Here is a 20,753-nt window from a genome sequence, read left to right on the forward strand (position 1 = left end):
CCAGGGAAAAGATCTCTGCCATAAATACTTGAACTGCAACTACTTTTTCCAGTTCACTGCATTTAGGAAGACAGCTGCCTGTTGCCTCCTCTTTCCATTCTTGTCAGGCACTAACCGTGAATAATCTTGACAATTAGAAGAAAGGGACCTGCTCTGATCTCCTAGTCCCTTAACTAAAGAGAAAAAAAAAAAGGGAAAAAATGCAGAAGCAAAGAGGAAATTAGGGAAGGAAAGGAAGAACAAGATGGTTCTGTGCTTTATGTGCTGAAGAGCAGAATGGGAGGTCAAGGGTAGCAGTACATGGTGTTCATGATGAGGAAAGATTCCCCTCTTGCTGCTTTCCTGACGCATTTTCCTCCATCACTCTGCAGCTGCAGAGAGCAATTTCATCTCTATGAAGTTTACAGTCACTTTGCTACAGTTTATCTTATATCTTTAGCACCACATGTAAAAAGAGACCAATAAATTGAATATGCTTCATTTCATAAGCTAAACTAGTTTTCTCTTTTCCCAAAAGAATGGATGTCTTCATTCATCACACTCTGAACTCTTTGTTTAAAGGTGCATTTTGCTGAAGCCGCAACATAAAATGCCCTTAGGGAGAGAAGAAAGCTCAGATTGTCAGAGACAACCTAGAAGACTTTATCACACTCCTAGTACAGTATCCTGCCCAAACACAGCTTTTATGCCCTTTGTGTCCCACCCTTGAGCTAAGACACAGTGAGATTTTGTGCCACTCCTAGATTTTCAGTTAGCAGTGACATCCAAGGCTAATAAATTACAATCCATCATTCATGCTGTGGGAATCCAAAGGGTTTTACAAGCTGCAGATCCAGTCCAGAACAGCTTCATGAGAGCACTTCAGTGATGAGATTTTCACTGCCTGCTCTGGCTTTCTGGATGAGCTCTGGGAAGGCATTCTGGTATCTGTCACTGCTCACGTCCCCCACACTTTGTGCCCAGCCTAGAGGGAAGGGGAAAGCCAGCAGCTCCACCAGGCAATGCGCTCCCAGTTCCCTGGCATGGCAGAGGCTGGACAACGTGCTTAAACTCTGGAGTTTCTATATCATTGAATTTCGCATATTCAGTGAATTAATTATAATGTAGCCTTTTCTTTGAGGCATAACCAATTCCTTTTCATTTGTAATCCAACTAAGAATAACAGTTTCACTTTTATATGAACTAAATGAACCTGCTTTGGCAAATAAACAGTCAAGAAGATAAATGGTCTCTTCTTTTCCAGGGTTTTGTTATCCTTGCAACATATGGAGATTGCATATTTCTAATTTCCTACTTCCTGCAAAAAATTTTGTTGCAAACAGATTTAACTCTGAATAGACCCTAAATTTTGTTCCCTTTTAAATGTATGATTAAGCCAATGCAGAAAGCAAACAGTGGCTTTGACAGAAGCTTACTTTCAAAAGCAGCCTGACAAGCATGACCATCTTGTGTGGTAGGTCTGAAATGAAAAGCGCTATTATTAGGAGAAAAGTTCTGTTCTGTACTATTCCCATTGCCCAGAATTAAAAAAAAAAAAAAAAATATATATATACATATGCATATATATATATATATATAAATGAACGCTGCATCTCACCTCTCCTGCATCCCATCTCTCCGCTGCATCTCTCTCTCTGTACTGGCTATCAAGTGGGAATAAAGTAGGCTATTTTTTTTCTTTTCCCCCTCTAGAGAGCTGTCCAAACACGGGGCTTTCTCTCACTACGGTGTGCACGGCACTCGGAGCGTGGTTTACTCCCGCTCCTTCCCCAGCTCCAGCGATACCAGCGTAGCCATGACAACGCCGGGATGGGGAGGCTCCATCCCCGCAGGAGGCCGGGCCGGGGCTCCGGCAGAGCAGCGAGCTCCCAGCTCCGTGTTTGGGCTGCAGGACCCAGCTGGGACCATTTCAGCACCATTTCAATCCCTTCCCAGCTCCGTGTTTGGGCTGCAGGACCCAGCTGGGACCATTTCAGGCCGGTTTCAATGCTCTCCCAGCTCTGTGTCTGGGCTGCAGAACCATTTCAGCCCGGTTTCCATCCCCCCCCCCCAGCTCCGTGTTTGGGCTGTGGGAACCAGCTGGGACCATTTCAGGCCGGTTTCAATGCTCTCCCAGCTCCGTGTTGTGCTGCAGGACCCAGCCAGGATCATTTCAGCCCAGGTTCAATCCCTTCCCAGCTCCGTGTCTGGGCTGCAGGACCATTTCAGCCCAGTTTCCATCCCATCCCAGCTCCGTGTTTGGGCTGCAGGACCATTTCAGCACCATTTCAATCCCTTCCCAGCTCCGTGTTTGGGCTACAGAACCATTTCAGCCCGGTTTCAATCCTCTCCCAGCTCCGTGTCTGGGCTGCAGGACCATTTCAGCCCTGTTTCAATCCACTCCCAGCTCCGTGCCAGGGCTGCAGGACCCAGCCAGCACCATTTCAGCCCAGTTTCAATCCCAGTTTTGCTCGCTGGTGAGACACACTCTGGGCATCCCTGCACTGGGAGCACTTCCAAGTGTCACCAAGATGAGATTTCCTTTGCACAGCCTTCTGTATAGAAAGCAGGGTTAACTCTCTGAGTGCCCAGTGGAGTGAGATGAAGGAACCTCCCTGTCCAAGTGAAAAATCCCAGAATTTAAATTTTAAGAATATAAAGCTTCTGAGGAAAAGCATGTTTGTTAAGAGAACTGCCAATGTCCAAGGGATCATAAATCTCACATTTCCAGGCTCACACACACCAAGCCCTGGTCACTTGTTAAAGTCTGTCTCAAGGGATGTGCTTCAAAGAGCATCACAGTTCTGCTTGGGAGAAGGTGTTACAAGACACCAGTGACTATCTCTGGAAGAAATATGGATAAAATAATTGCCCATCTGGAAAATCTTGTGAACAATGAAGCAAGCAGAAGAACACAACAAAGAGATTACTCACTCACACTAGAAATAGCCACCACTGAAAATAAATCTTTGCAGTGGGTCAGGTTTGGAAATAATCCTCACATAGAAAGGGAAGGGAAGAAATGACACATACCCAGGGGTTTTTTCCTAATTGTTGTACATGCAGTACTAAAATTCTGAGGAAGATATTTCCCCAGGTAAACTTCAGGCTTCTTTCAAGGACTATGACTTCATCATTTTTTATTTTTTTCTTAATAGTCCCTAGTTTAGATCCAGTGCAGGGAAGAAAACCTTACAAACAAGCCATATCAAATTCTGACTCCTTTAGAAGGTGTCTTCTGATTTTCGCCATCTTATTATCCTTTCTGAGTTCATTTAAGCACCACAATTACAATGGACCAATCTGTGGAGAAGGGACAAGCAAACACACACTCAGGGAAGCCCAACTAAAAACTAAAGCTCATTATCCACATACACCAAAAGTAATTTCTGTCCTCTGCAATGCTTTGAAACCCAGCAGGCACTGGTGAGCTGAAACAGGCAAAGCTGCATCTGATTTGCCTGACAGTTTGTGCATCAAAATGTGTTGAGAAGAATTTGATCCTGCTTGGAGAGTGTGGGAAACATTTCCAACTTAGCAGGACACCCTGGACACGGTAACAGATGGGCAGAGTATGAGCCTGGCATGGGAGAGGCCATTTCAGAACTGGCTGTTGCTCCAAGCCATGTGGCAGACAGTCCAAACTCATTTGTCACAAAAAAAATAAAGCTGACACTGGAATTACCAAAAACCAAGGCTCAGGGAGAGCCTCTGCCTGCAGCTCAGCCTGGCAGGGACACCCACCCTGCCAAGGAGCATCACTGGAAACCTCCCATGAAATTAATGAGCACCCAAGAAGAAAACAAAACAAAAAAAAAAAAAGGCAAAGCTATCTTTTTACTCAAGATAAATTAAACCCACAAGCAGAAAATTTTGATTCAGAATAACAATTTTGTTTTTTCATTACTACCAAAAATTAGGTTCACACTAGTAATACGGCCATAAAAAATATTGGGTATTTTTTTCCATCAGGAACATAATGTTCCATCAGGGACATTAATTTCTATCTATAAGTACTGAACAGCTGTACAATTATTAGTATATATATTTACATCCAAGTTTTATTAACACTTACTTTGAGGTCTATTAGAAATCAAAATTGGGCTTAGAATCACAATCAGGCACTAGAAATCATCAAATACCTATAAGGAAAGTGCCTGTTACATCAGCACAGAAAGGTAAATTTTGATAACTTTATCAAAATATACATCAGTTCTAAAAGCAAGGGCACTGGGACCTACACTGAGGAGCAGAAACAAACTGCCCTGGTGACTATTTCCTCCCAGATGTAGGTGTGACAGAGTTCAACTCACTGGGCATCACTATTTTTACACACATATGAAACAGTTTCATGTAGGGCAATGGATATGGGAAACACATATATTCATATGTGCATACAGACATGGTAACAACATGGTAACATTTTTAACTGCCATTTTTAGGATGCTTAAATATTTACTGTCTTCCAATCAGCTTGTCTGCCCCTACTTGGGTGGCCAAAGAGGCTGAAATGACAGGAGGATTTTCTCCTCCTGATGGAAACCCGATGGCTCTTGGCTGCCTGAAGCAAACTCTGGTTACAGGTGATTTCCATCAACTCTGTGTTTTGCTTTTAAAGATTTGCAACAATATTGCATTTAATTCTCCTAGTTTCTTCTTGATGAATGTCAGACATCCTTGTGCATTCAGATTGATGGGGTGGGTTTGGAGGGGTGGCCGAGTCTTTTTGTTTATTGCAAACTGGAGCATTTAAAAAAATAAATACATTTGTATCCCACTCTCAGTAACAAAAATGTACTAAGCTGAAGTACAACCAAGTCTTCTTTTGCTGGGTTTCCCACTGGCTCCCTTAGAATTGAGGGCTGGCCCCTTGTCAGCAGGATCCCTTTCATCCTGCTGCCCATCATTCCCTCTCCATCAGATAATCCTGCCCCCCCGGCTCCCAGCTGCAGCAGCTCCAGCCTGCTCACACCTCCCAGGGCTGCTCAGAGTCAGCACAGCCTCTGCTCTCCAGCCTCTCCTGCACCCACCACAGAGGGGACACGGCTGAGGGGGAAATGCCTTCCCCAAAGGCTGACACTCTCATTTCTCCCGTGGCCCAAACCACAGAACAACAAACAAAACACACAAGATGCTGGCAAAATACCCTGCATCTTATACTGGATTAAATTTCATTTGCTGTTCACCATCACCCTACTGACAGAAGATCCTGAAACCCTTCAGGCTCTGATCCCAGGATGGAGCTGCATCATCCGTTTTGGCTGTTCATTATCTCACAGATCCATTAATTGCAGTGCAAATTGCATGTGTTCAGCACTAATTTTTGTAAAAAGGGAAAAATGCAAGGGGGAACGCATGAAGCCAGTAATACAGCTCTTTATCCTAACAAACCTCATCAAATATCAAATTAAAATCATTAAGCAAAGCAGCACTTCCTGCAAACCTGTGATTTGGGGTTGCAGTGACTAGCCATGGCAAATTAGTTGCTCAGCAGTTCAGGAGGCTCTGAGATGAGCAGTAGGAGAAACCAAGCATTGCAGGATGCAGAGACCAGATGGTTTAGGCTGAAAATAAATGAATACCCTCCAAATGATAATGTCTCTTTCCAAAACATTAACGAAAAGTTATGCAAGGGGGAAAGAAAAGCAACCAACAAACCAACCCCAAACCCAAGCTACATTCTTTAACTAGATAAAAGAACATTTTGTTCAGCATTGGAGTATCTATTGTAATTAAATGCTCTAAAAACAGGACAACAGCCCCGTGCCGGTCATGCATACGAGAGACAAAACACGACAAAAAACCCAAAATACCCAAGAATGATGCATTTCTTACAGAGCCTGAAGAATTCCTGCCTCTCGACAGACTCCTGCAGTGCACTCGGGCATCCACCTAAATGAATGCAAAACCCATTTTCCCCTGCTAAGATAAATCAATTTAATAATAAAAATAATCAAATCCAGAGAAACCCAGGGACAGCCGAACCCCGGCTCTGACTTACAGCTCTGAAAAATCCTGCAGTCTGGCTGGAAACGTCCATCGAAGAACTGCATTGAAAGCTTTTCCCTAAAGGCAAGCGCATTTAAACATCTCGGGCTCTGCTACTGGAGCCGATGCTGCAACAGATGGGGCTCGGGGCTGGGTGTGTTGGTGCCTCCCATCGCGGCAGGCGCGGGGATGGCAGCGCCGGCGGAGCCACCGCAGCGCGGGGAGGGCGGGCGGGCTCTGCCCCTGCGGGCCCCGCGCCAGCACCGGCCAGGTTCGCTTCCCTGTCTGCGGAGCCGGACCTGGGCTCGGGCATCACGGCCAGGTTCGCTTCCCTGTCTGCGGAACCGGACATGGGCTCGGGCATCACGGCCAGCCCCGCCTGCAGAACCGGCCCTGGGCTCGGGCATCACGGCCAGGTTCGCTTCCCTTCCTGCAGAACCGGCCGTGGGCTTGGATATCACTGCCAGGTTCGGCTTCCCGCCTGCAGAACCTGCCATGGACACGGGCAGAACCCCGGGCATCACGGTCAGGGTCGCTTCCCCGCCTGCAGAACCGGCCGTGGGCTCAGCCAGGGCGGGAGGGTCATTTAGCAGCGTTTTTGGGTGCGGGATGCTCAGGGGGGCACAATGGAAGTCAGAGGGTTCAAATAACCACAGGCGGTTTTAATGCTATCTGAAGGGGGGGGAAGAAAAAAGATCCCGTTTTCAATAGCAGAAGTTTCAGATGACTGAGGCTGTGTCTGCATCAGTGTCGAATACCTTGGGGAAGGCAGCACAGAGCAGCAAATGCATTTTCAAGGCTGGAGTCTCTGCTGCTCCATAACAGCCCCATTCCCCACTTAACCACAGCCCCACTTTGTAGCTGCACAGAAGTCACTTCATTTCTCTGGGCTTAAGTTTCCCTATCTGCAGCGTGAACAGGGGATGACTTGGCTAACTTTTTAATTTATTATAAAGACCTCACTGGGAAAATAAAGTGCCTGAGCACAAAGTATAACCATCAAAAGTATCACCATCCAAAAAAAGATAATAGTTATTTTGAAAGGGCACCACATGAGCAAGTGCTTAGCAGAGCAATGCAAACTCTCCCAGTAGGAGCTGAGGGATGGTGGGGATTTGAATTTCCTTCTTCATCAAGCTAAGTTCCTCCTTTATAACCCCATTCAGCTTTGATTACTCCACCAACCAGTCTCACAGTGCCCGGCACTGGCAGTGAAATTGTTCCCCAGACCATGGGGACACATCCTTGGCCAAGATGCTGTCAAAGGCTGGCTCAGATGAGGACACCTCTGCTACAACAAAGCAAAAGAAAGCAAAAGGCAGAAAGATCATCCCTGCAGCTTCCAATACTTGAACAGAAGCTCCAAAACACCACGCAATGAGCTGACCCCTCCCTGGAGAAACAAGTGGCCAGATCTTGAGCCACGGAGCATTGCCAGTCCTTTCTTGGTCATCTCAAAATACCATTTGTGAAGATCTGTCGAAAAACTCCTTAAGAGGGAGGATTTACTTTCATTAATGACTCCAGGTAACTAAACCACCAGATCAGTGGAGTGGACTTGGCTTACGCATCACTCTCAGTCTATTCATCCCATTCATTGCACCCTTTTGCAAGAGGATGCAGCCAACACCACCCTTAATTCTGCTGCATCAAATAATAAACCCCACTGAGGCTGGGCAGTACTTCAGCAGCAAAAGGATGAGGTCCAGGTGACACCCCTCGTGTGCCAGGCAGAGAGCACACCCTAGGAACCATCCACTGCTCTCTCCTCCTTCAGTGAGCTAAAAGTGCCTCTGATAACACAACCCCTTGGGAGCAAAAAAGCTGAAAATGGTACAGAGTGTTCACTCACAAATGGCAGCTATTACTTGAATCCTCTCATGACAAGATCACTGGCAGCACTTTTTAACAGAAACATGCACAAATATTTGGTGTTTAGAAGATTTGTCCCCAGCTAAATTAATATTTTATGCATGCAGAATGTACAAATAGTTTAGGAAAATAAACAAGCTTCCTCTTAAATGCTGTTTAAGGGGTATAAGAGAAACCAGTCACCCAGCTGGAGCAAGCAAAGCACATTTTGTCTTTCCTCCTTGAGCTGTAGGAAAAAGGAAGGAATCTGTGGCTGACCTAGAGAGGGTAAAAGGGAAGATTGGATTCATAGTGGAATAAAAAGGGCTCTCCTGCAAAGCACAGTTCAGATCAAATGCTTCTCTGTATAGGTAACTTCTAAGGATTATTCAGATTAGCAATCAGATCAAATAAGAAGGGGCATTAACAGCCAGGGAAATGTCCCACATCCCTAAATCATCCCCTTTAAATCACTCACAGGCTCAGTTCCATGTACCCAAAGCCAAGAATCATCCAGACCTATAAAGTGTTTAAAGAAAAAAATATCTTAAAATGGTTTTTTGGTCTCAAAGTCTGATTGGCACAAGTTCCACCTCAAAAACATGCCTTTTACTCCCCCACCTTTGGATAAGGAGTGAGAAACAGATTGCACAACTACATCTCAGATAGGCAGAACAGTTAATGGTTTAGATACCATTTCATAAATATTTGCTGAACTAGTTTTTGGATTCTGTCCAGTTTCTGACAACCATTAAAAACATTGAATAATTTGCCATTTTCTTTCACCCTTCTGGGGTGAAAAATAGGCAGAGAGATTTTATTGCTATAATTTCTTACCATTATTTAATGACTACTTGTATTTATGTTGATGTCTCCTGCCAAAGAAGCCCAAGTGATTCTTGAATCTACAGGCCTGAGTTTTCCAAATCACATTTATGTAAATATTTATATATTCTTTATTAAATATTCCCATACTGAATACCTGGGCTCATATGTGGCTGAGTAAGCAAGTGGTGAAGATCTGAGAGAAACCAACCAATTTCTGAATAGTTTCACATTGGGATTTCAAGTGCCTGTGCTCTGTCAGAGATGCTGAGGCTCAGTGAGTAAGAGCAGCAGTGACTTACAGTACATCATCTAGCACAGGATGGTGCAATATGGGAAATCACACAAATCAAGTCATTTGATGATGTTTCCAACCACACTTTACTGACAAGTTCTAGGAGTCTCTGTGAACAGGGATCCAAAGCTTCAGCCATTTCCTTGCTTCCTTTCATATTAAGAATAATTCAGGTGGTTCCAGAAAATGCTTTATATAATCAATTTTCCATGACAATAAGTTTTTCAGATATTTTCAATTTTTTCCTCCCAATATTCAAGTCCTTATATCTCAAGCTCAGCAGTCTTTATTCATTTTATGTTTCTTAAAAAAAAAGTTCCTTTTAGAGCCCTTCTAGATCACTCACATATTTGGACTGACTGTAGGATTCTCACACTTTATCAGGCAATAAGGCTGGAGGGAAAACAAATCACCAAAACCTGCTTATGCCTTGGACTGTGAATTGTACACTTACCTATGGCCCAAAGACCAAACTCTGAGCAAAGCAGATTTATGACTGTCTCATTTTCACCAGAATAAAGCTGCAGAATTCCCTGTCCAACTGAAACAGGCATTGTTGTACTGGTTTATTTTTCCATTTGAAGAGTTTGGTTTTTAAAAATTCAGAGCCAGACTCCTCAACCATCTTCAGATTTGACTGCACATAATTCCTGCACAATTTCCTTGAACTGTTCCAAAACACCAACTCAATTTCATCCTTTTAGTCCAAGTAAAAGCCTAAAGTATCATAAATTTCTATCTGGCAGTACAGCAACCTTCCACAATTTCCCAGAGGAGACAGAAAATGTCTGGCTATTGGTTGTTGTTATTTATATTCCATAATTTTCCACAAAGATATGGTGGGTTTATAAGTACTACATAAATTAGATGAGTTCATGGGGCCAGCTTCCATTATAGTTTCCTTTTTCTTATGAGGCAAACAGTGCCTTGAAATCAATGGAGCTCCTGTCTGTGAAGATATCGCTTCAGAACTCAGCAGATACAGCAATTATTGAAGTGCATGGTGAGCCAGAGCTCTGCATGTCAGGGCAGGGCTTCTGTCCACTGTGTAATTAAGAAAGATTTGTCATATTTTTACAGCCAACACAACCATCATATTCATGGCTGCCCTATCCCCACTCCTACTGAGCACAAGCAGCAACCCAAAGCAATGTGCAACACAGATGTGGAGCCTCCAGCCAAGAAGCCAAAGCACCTGGGCAATGCTCAGATGAGAAAAGCAAGTCCTTGAAGGGCAGGGAAAGCCACAGCAGCAGCTGGGACACCAAGGGGAAGATGAAATGGGAGGAAAAATATCCGAAACTGCGCCATAAAACACACCAGCTCTTAGTACAACAGCCAAAGTAGCCTCTCAAGAGTTGATGTTGGGCAAAGGGCAGCTGTGATCTACAGGAGCTGGAGAAAGGAGTACAAGATAAAACCAAAGCATTTAGCCCCAAGAGTAAGAGGCAGGGATGAACTGCAGAGCCCACCCCACCCAAACCAGGCAAAACTGCAATGCAGGGTGATGGAGATGGTACAAAATGGAAAGAGAGAGGAGCAGAGAAAAATATCCCATGACAAACAAAATCCACAGTTTACTCCTTTTTTCATCTCAAACAGCCATGATTTTTTCCTTGCAATTTTTCAGCGTGATCTACCAAGCAATGAACCAAGGAGCTGGGATTCCTGACTCACTGCTCACAAGCCAGAAGGAGAACATCCATGTGAGAAACACCAAACCCCAGTGTGAAATCGCCCATCTCTCCTGGGGGAGGGAGCGCCCTGCTAGCCTGCAGTGGGGATGGATCACACTGCACCAGGGATGCCTCAGCCAGCTTGGGTACCAAAAGCTGATAGCTGCATTCTCAAATCTACTTCTTTAGCAGAGAGGTTTTTCTTTACAGAGAATTTTTTTTCTTTACAGAGGGGGTTTTCCCTCTGTATTGGCATATATAGCCAGATGCAAATGGCATTGAAAGGATGAGGTGTTCATACAAAGGCAATACTGGAGGCTGTCCAGAAGCCTTGTGCCTGCTCCACATGGACCCCACTGCCCTTCCCACCTGTCTGAATCTCACAGGTGGAGGGATGGAGCCTCTTTCCTGCATCATGGTGGGGAAGAAGGGGTGGAGACACTTTTGGAGATGTGCCAGGGCAGAGCTGGGCTGTGTCTGGGGTCAGTGGAGGTCTCTGGGTACCTGGGGAGAATTACAAAGTCTAAGCTAGGACACAATGTTCAATAACTCAGGGAGTGAAGGACCAACACTTTGAACTATAATCGTCTGTGGTGTGGGTGAAACCCTTCAGAAATGTCCTGGTCTAAGAGGATGAATAAACCAGAGAGCAAAATTACTGTCAGGAACTTGGTGGTGCCTCTGTGGTGCCTCATTCAGCTTTGCTTGAGGCATTTGTGGGTATCATCACACTGGTATCAGCGATGATCTGGGAGGTTTTGAATCAGTAGCAATTGGTGATTCAGGATGAGCAGATTTAAACACTGTGGACTGGCTGAGAGCCCCCATTGCCCTTGTTCTCTACAAAGGCATTGCATTTTAAAAGTTCTGAAGGACACAGAATGGGTCTTACCTTGCTTCTACTGTGTCCCTTAAAAGCTTGGATGAGAAACACCCTTTGTGGGCCAGAAACAGTCCCACAAGACAATAGAAGAATGATACTGCAGCATTTAGAAATGGGAGAAAACCACAGGGAAATAGGATCTGGTGATTTATGGGTAAGAATTCCAACCAGGGGCTTCAGCATAAAATCCTTTTATATCAGTATGCAAAGGCTATTGGGATCTATAAAAATGTGAATTCTGCAATATGGCTTTCAGCTTCACTGGTCCCAGAGAGGGATCTCTGAGGAGCAGCACTTCCATGAGGACACAGCAGTGGCCACATGGATCAGTGGAGATGTCCCAGCTCTGCTGCTGCCTCCTTGACCTCTCTGCCTTGGGCTGCTCTGTGCTCCCAGCCTTGGCAACACACACACTGCTCCTGGGGCTGTGGCAGCAACAGGGATAGGGCTGTCAGTGCCAAAAATCCAGGGGAACAGGGGGAAAAATGAGGCAGGAAGGAGAAAAAGGTGATGGTAATTAGCTGCACATAAACCCAGGCACACCTGAGCAGTCTGTAACATTTTAAGAACGGCTTAGAGAGTGTGGTGGAGAACATACAATGCTACAGCACATCTGCAGCTCTCAGGGGAGCACTAATTATTTACCCAAAAGAAAACATCCCACTGCAATAACATCACAGGACACCCATCCAGGAATTAAGATGCTCTTGCACGTTCACAGCAAGTTTTATTTTCTTTGAACCCCATGGCTTAGGTTTGACTGTTGTGATGGATGTTGAATCATTTCATTGAAGTTGTCCCCGTGCCTGCAGGGCCCAGGTGAGCTACCCACGTCCTCACATCTTTGTACAGCCTGGCTAGGGACAATTTGTTCTTCAGGTCAGGGATTCTGGGCTTTCTAAGGCACTCTGTGCACGTAGCAGCTTTGCTCTATGAAGGTTTTACCTTTTGTAGGTGTGCAATAAATAGTAACCATTAACTCTGAATTGAAGCAAGGACCCACCTAGAAAAGGATAAAGTGGCTGCCTACATACAGGAATGAACAGTTAAAATATCATCAAAGGTTTAGAAGCTGAAGTACAAAGATCTCTGCTTGTATCAACTGGCTGTTAGAGGAAAAAAAAAAGGAGGTAAGAGCACCTTGCAGCATTTAAAGTAGGTCAGCACTGCCAGAAAAGAAATACTTTTAAATACATTGTGATGCAGAAACCTGACACAGAGTTACAAATTCACCAGAAAGAACTTGTCAGCTTAACCAAAATAGAAATAAATGAGTTTATCCACTCAATTTAATGTAGAGACATGCAGTAGTTGGGGCTGATGAAATGGGTACAAGCCACATCAACACTTGCAGACTGGCATGAACACCCTAGGAATAGTTACATCCACAGTACTATGCTGGATCCCATTGGAATGAGCAGTGAGACTTTCAGCCTGTAACTAGAGATGATCTCAGGGATTTCTGGAATACAGATGGATCTGGAATAGAGATTTCCCTGAGAGCTGCTTCATCCACTCACTCCCACAGCATTGGGGGCTGCCCAGCTCTCAGGAAGGTGCTCCTCAAGGCTGGGGCAGAGCACACACAGCACACAGGGCTGGGGCAGAGCATGCACAGCACACAGGGCTGGGAGCAGAGCACACACAGGGCTGGGGCAGAGCACACACAGCACTCACAACACACAGGGCTGGGGGCAGAGCACACCCAGCACTCACAACACACAGGGCTGGGGGCAGAGCACACCCAGCACACAGGGATGGGGCAGAGCACACACAGCACACAGGGCTGGGGCAGAGCACACAGCACACAGGGATGGGGGCAGAGCACACACAGCACACACAGGGCTGGGGCAGAGCACACACAGCACACAGGGCTGCTGGTGCTGCAGCTCAGGGACCCTCCCAGCAGAGCCACATCCCTTCCCAAAAAGATGCAGAATGCCCCCCTGCTCCTTTGTGGCACCGACCAGCACAGTGGAGCCCTGTGGTGATGAGCTCTGAAATAGATGCCATCCATTATAAAAGTCCAGTGTTTATTTAACTGCCAGAGGCAGTTCTGGATATAGGATGCACCCAGTGAGAGTGAAGTTATTTTAAGATCAAATATTTGATTACCACCACAGGGACTTATTTACAAAAAAACCCCAAGAACAAAACCAAAAGCAAAAACAAAATACCAACCAACCAACCAACCAACAAGCCCCATGTAAGAGCATATTTAGGTTTTACTTCCCAATTTGGTCATGTAAATAATAATTTAAAATAATCTACCCACACCGGAAAGAGAAGTGTGCTCTCAAAGTCTCTCACCACAGACAACAGCACTTTAAAGTCATCCTGGACACAAAATTTGCCTAAAGAAAAGTGAATTCAATTTGATTTTAAAGAACCCAACTAATAAAGAGCCAACAAAATTTTTAAAAACCAAATATGAAGTACAAATGATCACATTAGAAGAAACATGTCATATTCTGCAGTATTCTGGTTTTAATTTGGTTTTTTTTTGTTTTCTTAGAATGGGTTTTTTAAAGGTAAGACAAGTTGCACACAAAGCAATCACTAAGGTGTGCATATAAACCAGACTTTTTTCACTTAAGAAGTTCATGAAATAATTTAAAAGGGGAAGTCTTTTAAAGGCTGTAACCTTTATACCTCACCAAAATAAGGGTGTAAACTGTCACTAAATTAATTTTACTCATACTGTGACTCTGGTTAATAAGAGTACTAATGTGTGTGAATATATGTACATCTATCTGAGAAAATACACACACACAGAGATATATAAATACAAACACAGGCATAAAAACCACTGTTGCAGGTGAATATTTTTAGTTCTTCCCCCACTCCATGGCCTCCCTGTTACATCCACAATTTAAATGATGAAGGATGACTTTGTGGCTGAGGTTGGCAGGATACCCACATTCTATTCCCAGCAGATAAATTCCAGCAAGCCCTGAAGGCTGATGGGTCTTTTCTCTTAGTCATAGATTGACTAGATTTGTTTAGGAAAAGTTTGGGTTTTTTTTTTTTTTTTAATGCTTCCAGCATTTTGTAGAACTGGAAGAAAAAACAATGATTATTTTTAAACTTAGTACATTTGACACAATATTGAGTTAAACACACAAATAAAATGGCAGCAACAACTACAACATACACACAAAGCAACACTTGTTTGGTTCCTCACACTGAAGCTGTCCTCCACAGACATTTGGGCTTCCAAACCTGCCCCAAACACCCCAGATTACACTGGGGGTGGAAGCCCCAAACCTGGTTTGGGGAGATTCTATGAATTATGCTAAAAAAATACTGAAGATTGCAATCAGAAGATTGCAATTAATTATGTCATATCGATTTTAAAGATCAACCAATTCTCTCCAAGGCACAAAATAGCCCAAGTTGGAAAAGACCTCAAAAGATCATCCAGATCAACCTTTCATGGAAAGGGAGCCCAGATGAGATTATCTAGCACCCTGCCCAGTCACATCTTGAAAACCTCCAGGAAAGAGCAATTCCATAGCTCAAATACCACATTTATACAGTGTTTGTTTTGACCACTATGTTATAGTGCTGCACTGGGTAACAAAAGCCCAAAGGTTTTTGAGCTGCCAGAAATCCCCCTGTGAGTGCCCAGCCACCCCTCCTGCTGTCAGCACCAGAGCAGCTCCTGAACAGGAACACATCCCATAAACAGCAGGATCATCTGTTTTGAGGGTTGCAGACTGAAATCTTGTTTCTTGGCAACATTCAGTAATTCAAAGCACATTCTTATGTGTTTCATAAAATGCTTTTTTCTTCCTTTTGTAGTGCTTTTGAGCCTCTACACATTTTCTAGTGAGAGCAGGGCTGGTGGACATGGGCCCAGTCCCAATCTCTGAGTTGACTCCCACATGGACCTGGGCAAAATTTTGCTAATTTATTAGCACAATTTTATCTATTATCTATTAATACTTCCACTGATTTATCAGCAAGAACCAATCTTCCACACCAGGCTGTGCAGCCACATTTGCAAAATGCAGCAGGATCAGTTTAGAACAAGCAGGTACAACCACTACTCTTTATTTATCATGAAAAGGAAAAAGCATTACTGGCTGTTCCAAAAACTTCACTGTTTTCATTTCTCCCCTCCTGGCTGTTCTTTGTTGTTTTTTTTTTAGATTACATGTATTCAGAGGTGCCACCTTTTAACAGAACACACAGGAACAAGTATTGTTCAGTGAAATAAAGATAAAAATATGGCATTAAATAAGGAAGCATGAAGAAACCTGAGAAATCATTTGGCTACAACACCAGCACTAAGTGTGACAAACAGCAGCTTTGGATCTTGCTCAACAAACAGCCAGGGGTTGAGGGCTTTGCAAACAACTCCAGGAAGGCTTTCAACCTTGCCCTTGTTGTTGGATACCTCTGTAGAGCTCCTGCCAAAGATAATCCTCCCCTACAGCCCAGTAATATATTCCAAAAAGAGAATTTTATTTACTTTAGGATCTGTTAATTACTATTTTTGTGTGTTATTAGCACCAATTTCTTAAGAATGCATAAGTTGTCAGCTATTTTGAAAGGAAAAAAATGAGGAAATGCAGCTACAAAATACTCTTGGGCTTACCCTTTCCTAGAACTTGAATTAAAATATTATGAGTGTGGCATAATATACCAGCTACAATGCCCTAAAATAGAATAAACATTTCCATCCACGTACAGCTCAAGATATTTGTTTCTCCAGGACCACTGCCTCTCTTGATTGCAAAGCAGCTTTTGAAAACAGATTTCCCAGTCCCTCAGCTTTCCACTTGAATGCTTCAGAAATATGCCCATTTAACAAGTTGCAGGAGGACCTGGGGGACCTCCTGCTGAAACTCTGACAGCACACAGACATTGTAATAAACTGGCTCCCACCTCAGCTAAAGCTTTTTTACAAAAGGATTTTCCATACCGAATTCATTCCTTGGTGTTCAGAGTCTGATTACCTCTCTTCAGAGCATCAGTAGAGATTTCCACTGAAAGCTTATCAGCAGAGACTGTTTCTGGGAAAGGAGCAAGAGAAATTATCTAACTTGAACTTTGCAGTGCAGCCTTTCACTGCCTTTGGAAGCTACACTGTGAAGTCAGATTTTTGTTTGATACACTGACATCTCCAGCATCAGTAGAAAAGGAGCTAATTTGGTTTATTTGCTTTAGGGCAGGAAGAAGGGAAGCAGAAAGCATCTGGAAGAAGAAAATGAAACACTTACAACTGCCTAAAAAACACAATTTCAAATGCTAGATTTCAAGGTCAGGGAAGGAAGTGACCACTGACTGGACTATATTTAAGTGCACTGTGAAGCTCCATACTGTGCTTATTTTTAGGTAAGAATAATAACTATTCCCCTTTCTTCTGTACAAACTTATTCCTAACAGGCATCCTGTCCAAAGAGTCATCCAGGACAACTCCTTACATTGACAGGAGCACAGGATGGGGCTATGTGCCTGCCTACAGGAACAATTCTTTTTCCTACCACCAAAGAGATATCAGCAGTGCATTTCCAGGATGGAGTTTCCTTCCCCAGGTCCAAGTCCAACATCTGCTCCAGTCAGTGATGATCCAGGTGTTGTGTCAGACTCCAGATTACATCCCAGCTGAAAGGAAGTCCAGCCAGAATCCTTCAAAATGTCTTAGCCTTACCCTGTGGTCTTCCAAGGCAGAGCTTGCCCAGCACCAGCACCATCCACTAGCTAATGGTTAATCTTTCTGAATCCATTCCTCACTTTGGTTTTACAAAAATTAAGAGGTTTATCTAACTTAGTGCTAGAGTTTGAGCTTCATGTACTGAAAGGACAAGCATAATGTTCTTGCATGAACTGATTATTGGATCACTGGGAGAAGAAAAGGTGATTCACATGCTCGAGGTTAAAACAAATGGAGGTGTTCAGGACAGAAAGGATTTCTCTCCTCTCCTTTCCTTTCCTTTCCTTTCCTTTCCTTTCCTTTCCTTTCCTTTCCTTTCCTTTCCTTTCCTTTCCTTTCCTTTCCTTTCCTTTCCTTTCCTTTCCTTTCCTTTCCTTTCTCCCTCCCTCCCTCCCTCCCTCCCTCCCTCCCTCCCTCCCTCCCTCCCTCCCTTCCTTCCTTCCTTCCTTCCTTCCTTCCTTCCTTCCTTCCTTCCTTCCTTCCTTCCTTCCTTCCTTCCTTCCTTCCTTCCTTCCTTCCTTCCTTCCTTCCTTCCTTCCTTCCTTCCTTCCTTCCTTCCTTCCTTCCTTCCTTCCTTCCTTCTGCCACTTCCTTCCTTCCGCCACTTCCTTCCTTCCGCCACTTCCTTCCTTCCGCCACTTCCTTCCTTCCGCCACTTCCTTCCGCCACTTCCTTCCGCCACTTCCTTCCGCCACTTCCTTCCGCCACTTCCTTCCTTCCTTCCTTCCTTCCTTCTGCCACTTCCTTCCTTCTGCCACTTCCTTCCTTCCGCCACTTCCTTCCTTCCGCCACTTCCTTCCTTCCTTCCGCCACTTCCTTCCGCCACTTCCTTCCGCCACTTCCTTCCTTCCGCCACTTCCTTCCTTCCTTCCGCCACTTCCTTCCGCCACTTCCTTCCGCCACTTCCTTCCGCCACTTCCTTCCTTCCGCCACTTCCTTCCGCCACTTCCTTCCGCCACTTCCTTCCGCCACTTCCTTCCGCCACTTCCCTCCTTCCCTCCTTCCCTCCTTTGTGTGGGTGGCTTCCATCTTTTTTATGTGTGGTTCCATTTCCATGGCCACTTCAGAAGATTACCTAACAAACCCTTCTCGCCAAGAAAGTAAACTTCAGAATAACAAGCTGGTAGCAGTCTTGATGACTCCAGCCCCTTTCCTGCAGCACATCATGGTGGTGGATTTTGGTTTCAGTGACCCTCTGCTGAAGCTGTGCTGTGCCCTGGACTGTAGTGGGTCCCTGCCTGTGGGGTGTAATGAATGTTCTGCAGATCCTTGTAGCATGAAACCTTTGGAGGTGGCAACTGCCAAAGCTGACAAAGGAGCACCTCTTGGAAAGAACTGGCATCTGCCATGGAACAAAAAGCAAACACAGCACTTCAGGGATGTGTGTCCAAGTTTCTGTCTCTCACAAACATCCCTGCACACACCCCACCAACGTGCTCATGGCAACCAGTGCCACTGCACACAGAATTTTTCAGACATTGATTTTGTTGTCCTAAGCAACCACCAGATCAGCTTGTTCCTCCAGATGTAACCACAAACATCCAGCAGATTAAGCTAAGCTCTCTGGCCAATTTCATGTCTTTTTTTTTTTTTTTTAATTGTGGAAATGAGGTAACAGGACAATGCAGAGCAGTCCATATTGATCTTATCCCACCACTAAATTTCTTCAGTTTATGAAAATCTCTAAGAGGTATTTTCTGTGTCAGCTACTCAGAAAGCTGTGCAGCAAGTCAGTGCCTCTAATACATTACAAAACTAGTTGTAAAGTCAGATGCTTGATGTATGGTTCAGCTACAGCCACATGCTCAAAACAAGGATTGCATCTGAATCTAGTATTTTGCAACTGCTATTTTAACAACCTGTTTTAAGTTGCCTTCAAGTCTTGCCAAACTGTAATGAGAAAGAGCAGAAATTTTTCCAAAGCTGTGTCTGCCCAAAGAGGAACTATCTGAGAAAACTTCAGCCAAAATATTTAAGCCATTCCTAAAATGGCTGCAGAGAAATTTCTGGTTGCAGAGAATATTTCTATATAAGAAATAATTTTCTGGTGAATTTCAGAAGGAGATTTCTAGCTCTTCCTTGGGCTGGGTTTAAGAGTTATGGCTTGGCAGGACAGACTGCATAAGGCAAATATTTCTGTTCTCTATACAAAAATGTACCTAAATTAAACTATTTTATACAGGGATGCTTACATTGGACAAGCACAGGAAGCAGTGGGACTGAAAAACTGAGCCCCTTCAAGTGAGGGGAGTGAAAATGTGGGAGATAATGTGGCCAGACTAACAAGTAAGCAGCTGTGGTACCTGAGAATATCTCAAAAGGAGCAAGGACTGAGAGGTCAAGGACAGAAACTAATACTTGCTGGAACAAGGAGAATGAAACTGAGTTTAGACATCCACAGAATGGAAGTTGGGATTAAGAAGCAGACATGAAGCAGGGACAGAGCAAAGTGGCTGAAGGCAGAGGGTGTGAGTGAGACAGATTTACTGGGAATGGGCAAAAGAGACTTCACTTCCTGTCCACCTGCAGAAGATGAAACAGAATCAATTCCTCCTGAAGAAAGCAACAGGACTGGGTAAACTGACATTATGAGCAGGAGCCAACTAAGACTGAGACACCTAAATTCAGATATCTCACCACAAATGCCTCCATATAACCCAGTGTTTGAATTCCCAGGAGAGAAGATAGATGTGGAGGGGGCATTCAGTGGCTGAAAGAGAGATCCTTATTGCCATCTGAGACAACATGGGTGAGGGCACAAGGCTGACATCTGCCACAGCATCTACATGGGGCCTGCACTCCATGGGAAAACACCAATTTGCCTGGAGTCCTTTGGCAGAAAATATGTCACTGTTTGTGTCTGATATATGCCCTCCAGAGAGGGGACAGCAGCAGTATCCCAGGGTCAATGAGGAAAGCTGAAGGTCTGGCAGGGTACCTTAGCACAGCTCCAGTGGTAACTTACAGGCTGATAAATGGGCATCCTGATGGATCTGCAGAAGAGAACTGAATTGAAATCGGACAAGCTACTTGTGTCCAAATGTTTCTCAGCTTTTGAGGCATTGACTTTGTAATCTTACCAATATTCTTTCAACTTTTCTTGCATATTTTTATAAAAAGGCCTTATATATGAATTTGGACGGGGGTAGCCAGAAGCATCTGATGAAATTCAAACAAGTCTTCTTTGATTTGTGATAGTCCATAAAACAGCACTAGGCATACATAATGCACAGCATGTTCTCTACAGATAGGTACCTTTGCCAACTAAAGCAACCCCAGAGATGGTTTTCCTAACCACTAAAGACAAATATGCTTAAACAAATGGTTTATGAAATCCAATAGCAAGGCACTGAGAGCAAGGCCAGTCTAGTTTGATTTCTCTGCCTCCTGTTTATCTCTCCTTGAGGAATTCAAACTGAGAAGTCCTTGTGTAACTTGTGAAAACCAAAGAGGAAGCTGAAAGCTCTGTGAAAAGGTTAGTGAAGACAACAACTGGAAACAGAGCCATGTTTTGCACTGTGTTAATCATGAACAGTTTGTGTTTGAAATCTCAAACACGAGCTCGAGCAGTTCAGGCCCCAAACCTGATGCGGA

The 20,753-nt window shown here is 44.2% G+C and overlaps 1 protein-coding gene across 3 annotated transcripts in view; it reads right to left on the reverse strand.

The window, feature by feature from the left end:
- Positions 1-20,753, reverse strand: part of PRKAG2 (protein kinase AMP-activated non-catalytic subunit gamma 2) — a 223,118-nt gene that overhangs the window by 163,280 nt on the left and 39,085 nt on the right. Inside the window, exons 1-2 of one of the 3 annotated variants that reach the window (XM_026796612.2) lie at positions 5,981-6,183; positions 5,815-5,871 (exon numbers count right to left, since the gene is read on the reverse strand). The exons of 1 other annotated variant lie outside the window; for it this stretch is intronic. In XM_026796612.2, the coding sequence (XP_026652413.2) occupies positions 5,815-5,871; positions 5,981-6,061 (138 nt within the window). In that variant the 5' untranslated portion in view covers positions 6,062-6,183. Of the gene's footprint in view, positions 1-5,814; positions 5,872-5,980; positions 6,184-20,753 lie in introns of those variants that run through there. One more of the 3 variants, XM_005480432.3, reaches the window with a different exon arrangement.

This window comes from Zonotrichia albicollis, chromosome 1 (genome assembly GCF_047830755.1).
Source record: "Zonotrichia albicollis isolate bZonAlb1 chromosome 1, bZonAlb1.hap1, whole genome shotgun sequence".
Lineage (NCBI taxonomy): Eukaryota > Metazoa > Chordata > Aves > Passeriformes > Passerellidae > Zonotrichia > Zonotrichia albicollis.